At 39.5% G+C, this 7500-nt stretch overlaps 1 protein-coding gene across 3 annotated transcripts in view; it reads left to right on the top strand.

Annotated features, from left to right (window-relative positions):
• LOC123507484 (carbonic anhydrase-related protein 10-like) overlaps window positions 1-7500 on the top strand; it is a 229984-nt gene that overhangs the window by 139403 nt on the left and 83081 nt on the right. For all 3 annotated transcript variants that reach the window (XR_006675661.1, XM_045260394.1, XM_045260393.1), the window contains exon 2: window positions 7249-7296. Coding sequence is in view for 1 of the 3 variants with exons in the window: in XM_045260393.1 (XP_045116328.1) it covers window positions 7249-7296 (48 nt within the window). In the remaining 2 variants the exon portion in view is untranslated. The remainder of the gene's footprint in view (window positions 1-7248; window positions 7297-7500) is intronic.

Raw genomic sequence — 7500 nt, 5'->3', positions numbered from 1 at the left:
GAAGAAGAAGAAGAAGAAGAAGAAGAAGATGGGGATAATGGTCTAGAGGCGACGTGATGGGAGAGAGAGAGAGAGAGAGAGAGAGAGAGAGAGAGAGAGAGAGAGAGAGAGGGCGTATTGACAGATGTGGCAAGGCGTTGATGGGTAGTAATGAGTGTAAGGCGCGGCACACAATGGCAGAACAGGTGTAGTGGGCAGGTGTGTGTAGAGGAGACCACGACATGTGTGTTTATGGTTTGTTTACCTTTCTCTTAATGGCCTGTTGACACTTACCTAACAAGCGCTCTCTCTCTCTCTCTCTCTCTCTCTCTCTCTCTCTCTCTCTCTCTCTCTCTCTCTCTCTCTCTCTCGTTTCTCTTCTCTCATATATCATTTTTATTTTGTATTCGATTTATTTCTCTCTCTCTCTCTCTCTCTCTCTCTCTCTCTCTCTCTCTCTCTCTCTCTCTCTCTCTCTCTCTCTCTCTCTCTCTCTCTCTCTCTCTCTCTGTTATCATATTCACTCTTCTTTCATCTCCAACCTTCCCCTCACCTTTCTCTCCTCTTATCTACCCTCCTTTCCTCTCATCTAGCTCCACACCCTCATCTTCCTTTCATCCTCCTCTCAACGTTACATCTCCCTCCCTCTCCCCCTCCCTGTCCTCCTTTCCTTTCTCCCTTTCATCTCATCTCCCTTTCCTTCTTTCCTTTACTTTCCTTCATTTTCCTCTTCTCTTTCTTAGTTTTTATCACCTTTTTTTTATCTTCTCTCCCAATTCTTTTTTTTTTTATTTGTTTGATGTTTTTTTGTCTTTTTTCATTCTTCTTTGGCACTTTTATTATATTTTCTCGCATTTCTCGTCTTTATTTTTTTGTTTTCATTTTACTTTTATTTCATTCAATTTCCTTCAGTTTTTCCATCCGTCTATACTTTCTTTTTTTCTCTTTTTTTTTTCCTCTTGTCTCTCACTTTTACCTTTTGTCTTCATATACCTCTCTATTTCATTCTCTCTCCTTCAATTTTTCCATTTTCTCATATTTTTTTCCCTTTATGTTTTTTCCCCTGTTCTTATCTCTCTCATCTCTCTTATCTTTCTATTTCCTTCATTCCTTCCTTCCTCCACCAGTTATTCTTGTATATTTTCTTTTTTTTCCTGATTTTTACTCGTTCTCACCTGCATAACCTCCCGCAATTTTCCAGGTATTCATCGTCTATATCCTTGTTTTCTTCCTCATTTCGTCTTTTTTTCCCATCATTTTACCTGTTGTCATCATCTTAACCTACATTGCTTTCAGCCATTTCACCTTTTACTGGATATTTTTCTGACATCCTTTTCTTCTTTTTCCTATTTTTTTCCCACCTGTCTAACCTTCCAATACCTGGAGGGGAGAGTCACGTGGCCGTCCAGATAACAAGATCACCTGTCGCATATTAACGAGCCGGTGCCTTCTTCTGCTGTCCAGGTTTTTTCCAGGTAAATCAAGCGCCTCACCTGACCTTTGGGGATTCAGGTGACCCGCGCTTCAGACAGGTGGAGCCTCCCAAGTGAACTACCCTTAGAGATTAAAGAGGAAAAGGGAATCATTTGTACTGTTTTCCTCTTCCTCCTACTAACGCTAACACTTTACTTACACGTAACCTGGTCTAACTTCTTCTTCTCTATAGAACTTAAATGTCTGCTTTAATGTGCGTCTCCCTAAAGTATAGAAATTCATTTGTTTGTACTTTTTTATGTGTTTTGTGTGCTTGTATCTATCTTGCTATTCTGTTATTCCAAGGACCCGATCTCTGTTAATCTATTTTCTGTATCCTTTGCATATTTAAATTCTTGTAACTCTTTTGGTAAGGAATAGTTAGTAACCGTGTTTTTATGACCACTCTTCAGTTTCAATCTACGTTTCTTTATTTTTTGTATATGCAAATTTAAATGCTTGTACCTCATCTCGTAAGAAATATTTTGTAGTTTTCGTATCTTTATGGTCACTCTGAAGGTCGTGTGCTCTTCATTTTCAGTCTTAAGGAGCTTTCAATCTACGCTTTTCTAATTTTTGTTTATGCAAATTTAAGTGCTTGTACCTCATCTCATAAGAAATACATCGTAATTTTCGTGTCTTTAGGGTCACTCTACAGTACCAGTCCTAAATAGCTGGTCTTTCAATCTACGCATTTTTCACTTTTGTATCTTTCGTAAGAAATATCTCGTCTCTCTTTTGTACAAACTGCAATCTTAAAGACCCCATCTCTCTCTCTCTCTTCTCACAAGGAAACACATCGCACCTCTTGTATCTTTCCTCTCACTCTGTACTGACTCGCCTCACGCCCTTGTCTACCTTCGCCGTGCAGTTGAGGGTTGGTAACTCAGGCACGCAGTTTGGCCGACACCCCGCCAGGTAACACAAGCCCTGTACAAACCAATTAAGCCACGCCGCACGTAGTTCACGCTAATGGCTTACCTGTGTCAACTCTCCCTCCCTCTCTCCCTCTCTTTGCCTCTCCCTCTTTCCCTCTCACCTGTTATACTCGGTGTTATTAAGGTCCACTGTTTGAACTTTGGCCTTTACTGGTGATTTAAATACTACACTTTCTGGGTCTAATTGTCCTAACGTTTTCTTTTCTTCTCGAGGTCTTGGCTCAGAAATAGGAACTCTCTCTCTCTCTCTCTCTCTCTCTCTCTCTCTCTCTCTCTCTCTCTCTCTCTCTCTCTGAAATTCTTTTCGTCTGAAATGCTCTATTTGTATTTGTTTTTCTTTTTTCTTGGCTCTATTTTTGTCTTTCTTTTCTTGCTTGTCCGTCTGTTCGTTAGTCTGACTTTTCTGTATTGGTCTGTCTGTCTTTCTGTCTGTCAATCTCTTCGTTCAACTGTCTATATATATCCTTCCCACTATCCTTTCCGTCTATCCCTCTCATTAACCACACATTAATACCACATCAAGTTTTGTAATCCCAGTGTTTCCAAAGAACATTTTCAAAGAGTTGCATCCCTGTCCTTCTGTGTGTTTCACTGTTTGATCTGCTGCAGTCTCTGACGAGACAGCCAGACGTTACCCTACGGAACGAGCTCAGAGCTCATTATTTCCGATCTTCGGATAGGCCTGAGACCAGGCACACACCACACACCGGGACAACAAGGTCACAACTCCTCGATTTACATCCCGTACCTATTCACTGCTAGATGAACAGTGAACAGGGGCTACACGTGAAAGGAGACACACCCAAATATTTCCACCCGGCCGGTGTGTGTGTGTGTGTGTGTGTGAGTGTGAGTTTGTGTGACCAACTACCTATACATTGATCTCATATCCTTTCCGCCTATCTGCCTCTGAGTGCTATTTTAGTTAACCTTCCTATTCAAAACTTCCTTCACCTGCCGGGCGCCACTGCAAGACCCAGCACCTTCCGTGGCGTCATTACAACCGTGTTTTTTTTTTTTTCTTTTTTTTCTTCATGATCCCGCTATGAATGAGTTCCGACCCCTTTGTTTTGGCCGCCATTATGTACAGGGCGGAGTATCTGCAAGGGATTGGGTATTATGGTGGTTGGATTTAGCCTCACACAAGATAATCCTCCGCCGGGGTCTTTAGCAGATGTCGGGAGGTAATTCCGTGTTTGTAATGATGACGTGTGGCTAGAAAATAACAAAAAAAGCATAAAGGAGTAGTGTTTACGTGTTGTTGTGAAAGATTTAGCTCGGTGGAAAAATGCTAAAAAGTGGTGTGGCGGTTGGTTTTGGCTTATCATTTCTGGCATTGATAACTCTCAGCCGTGTCCACGCGTCAATTGCAGTAATGCTTTGATAAATACATAACACACACACAGAAAGAAAAATCCTTATAAACTTTTTTCCAGAAACAAACTGTAAAATGGTGAAATCTTTTGACGTGATTTGGACGCGGCATCAAAACACACGCTGCTAATGTTGTCAAAGGGAGGAGAGCGTCAGGTAATGCTTCGGTGAATGCAAAAAGAGAACAAAAAATCCCGGAAATCCTCCATCACATATGCTTAAAATGAAGCAACCTTGTGCCACTCGTGAGACTCAACATAAAAAAGCAATTTTTTTTTTTTATCATGGCAAAATAATCCTCCACGAAATACCCCAAAAATTACAGATTCTCTATAGTAATAAACAAACTACAATCAACATCATGAGAAAATATATACTAACCATTACCCTATACTATAGTCAAACATTGGTAAATAGTGAAGGAAACGCTCAAAAATCTTAAATACTCAGTCTAATTAGCAAAAAAAACAACAAAAAAACAACAAAGTAAATTAAAGAGTTAAGGAAAAAAAAATGGGAAAAATGATAATTCTGTCTTGGCTTACTTAACCTGGAATAACTCCAAATAAAAAAAAGAAAACTTAGGAAACCAAAAGATAGCTTAACAAATAAACATTGATATTCTTCCCACAGCAAAAACATCAATAAATGCACAACTGAAAAAGAAAAAAACTCCTTAGATTTCTCCAAACTGATATTAATGAATTGATATGGGAAAATTAATAAAAGCTCAGTTGAACACACACACACACACACACACACACACACACACACACACACACACACACCGTGTAGTGTAGTGGTTAGCACGCTCGACTCACAATCGAGAGGGTCCGGGTTCGCGTCCCGGGAAGCGGCGAGGCAAATGGGCAAGCCTCTTAATGTGTAGGGTCTGTTCACCTAGCAGTAAATATGTACGGGATGTAACTCGAGGGGTTGTGGCCTCGCTTTCCCGTTGTGTGGAGTGTGTTGTGGTCTCAGTCCTATCCTAAGATCGGCCTATGAGCTCTGAGCTCGCTCCGTAATGGGGAAGACTGGCTGGGTGACCAGTTGGCAACAGTGGTGAATTACACACACACACACACACACACACACACACACACACACACACACACACACACACACACACACACACACACACACACACACACACACACACACACACACACACACACACTCCAACACACAACACACACACAAAAAAAAAAAAAGAGAGAGAGGGATGGATGGACTGTGTATATTTGGATTTAAAAAAGGCTTTTGACAAGGTACCGCACATGAGACTGCTATGGAAATTAGAGATTTATGGAGGACTGAAGGGAAAAGTGTTAAAGTGGATGGAAAACTACTTGAGATGGAGGGAGATGAGAACGGTAATAAGGGATGCAAAGTCGGACTGGTTGGTGGTGGAGAGTGGAGTCCCACAAGGTTCAGTGCTGGCACCAATACTTTTCCTTGTCTATATTAATGATATGCCAGAGGGAGTAAACAGTTATATTAATTTGTTTGCGGATGATGCGAAGTTGTGTAGGTGTGTGAAGAGTGAAGAAGATTGTGAAATTTTACAGGCAGATCTGGATAGATTTGGGAGTGGAGCAAGAGGTGGAGATGGAATTTAATCTGAGCAAAAGTCATGTAATGGAGATGGGGAAGAGTGGAAGACGGCCAAGAGGGTCATATAAGATGGGTGAAGGAGTAGTGTTGAAAAAGGTGGAAAAGGAAAAGGATTTGGGAGTGATAATACAAGACCATGGGCAGTTTGAGGCTCATATTGACAAGATGTTTGGAGAAACATATAATTTGATTAGAAATATTGGATTAGCCTTTCATTATATGGATAAAGATATGATGAAGAAATTAATTAGTACGGTAATTAGACCAAGATTGGAATATGCTGGGTGGTTTGGTCCCCTTATAAAAAGAAGCATATAAGGAAGTTGGAGAGATTGCAGAGAATGGCAACAAAATGGTTCCGGAATTGGCAGAAATGACCTATGAGGAGAGATTAAAAGAAATGAATTTGCTTACCTTGGAACAAAGAAGAGAAAGAGGAGATTTAATACAGGTTTATAAACTGTTGAATGGACTGGATGAAGTGGATAATGAGCAAATGATGTTGAGAGAGGAAAATTTAAATAGAACTACGAGATCGCATAGTAAAAAGATAGCCAAGGAATATGCTTGAAGGATGTGAAGAAATATAGTTTCCCACAAAGATGTGTGGAGGTGTGGAATAGTTTGAGTGAGGAGGTGGTGTCAGCGAGGAGTGTGCATAGTTTTAAAGGAAAGTTGGATGTGTGTAGATATGGAGACGGGGCCACACGAGTATGATACCCAGACCCTGTAAAATTACAACTAGGTGAACACACACACACACACACACACACACACACACACACACACACACACACACACACACACACACACACACACACACACACACACACACACACACACACACACACTCCAACACACCATCAAGATCCATCACATAACGCTCCCAGAAGGTGTTTGTTGGAGGTTCAGTTAGCTTGCAATTTTTTCTCCGTTTTTCGTGTTTTTTTCTTCTCTTCGGATTATTTCAACGAAAGGAATGAAATCGCTTGGAAACGAGACCCGGTTTGATGTTTCGTTAAAACCTAATTACCTTTTGACTTGTTCCGGGAAAGGCAGCGTTTAGACATTTTTTTCATTTTCTTATTGATTTCCTCTTTGTTCTCTCTCTCTCTCTCTCTCTCTCTCTCTCTCTCTCTCTCTCTTTTTTTTCTAATCGAGTTTTTTTCATGTTTTCTTATTTTTATTTGATTTATTCCCCATTTTTTCCTTATTTCTATTAGTTTCATATGCTAGTTCCTTTTTTATTTATTCTTTTTTTCTCTTTCGTAATAAAAAAACATTGATTTGTTCGGTTTTTTTTTTACATTTTTTTTAATTTTTTTTCCTGTTTCTACTTTTACAACAAATTTTCTTTTCTTTATTTCTTTGCTTTACTTGTTTTTCGCTTGTCATTACTTTTTAGTACCGAGTAATTATCTCTTTTACCTTTTCTTTCTTGCTTTTTGTCTCATTCGTTGTTCCTTCTCCCTGTTTCCAATTAATTCATTTTCTTTTTAGTTTTTCTGCATCGTTTTCTTCCTTTCTTTACATTTCTTTCTTATTTGCATTGTTTTATTTTCTCTCCGTTTTCCTTTCCTTTTTGTATTATCATTTTTTCCTTCTACCTTCACTTTCCTATTTTTTCCTCTATCTTTAATATCTAGGCTTGATGTTTTCCTTTCTACTATTCTTTCCTTTCTTTTCCTACATCATTTAGCATTCTTTGTCTTCTATTTTTTCTTTTTTCATAATCACCGTTTATTTTTCGTGTCTTGTCATTCCCATAGCTTCCTTCTGTTTCCTGTACGGTTTAGTATTGATTGTTCATTTCGTCTTTCTTTTACTAGATAATCTTTCGCATTCATTAACCTTATTTGTCTTTCCGCAGGTCTACACGCGAGTTGGGACGAGTGGTGGACGTATGACGGGATATCTGGTAAGTTTGGTAATCTATGGACTCACTTGTGTTAACCCCTGCAGTACTGGGACACAGTTTTACCTTGAGATTTATGTATGATTAGGCCATTCTATTGACATTATGAAGGGTTTATGGAGGTCAGAAGGTAAATGGTCGGTCTTCACTATTCTAATACCCCACATAAGTTTCTGAAGCTGTATAAAATCACCAAATAGGAAGCAG

Source organism: Portunus trituberculatus, chromosome 22, assembly GCF_017591435.1.
Source record: "Portunus trituberculatus isolate SZX2019 chromosome 22, ASM1759143v1, whole genome shotgun sequence".
Taxonomy (NCBI): Eukaryota; Metazoa; Arthropoda; class Malacostraca; order Decapoda; family Portunidae; genus Portunus; species Portunus trituberculatus.
The sequence above is the reverse complement of the archived record's forward strand: the minus strand, read 5'-3'. Positions and strand labels throughout refer to the sequence as shown.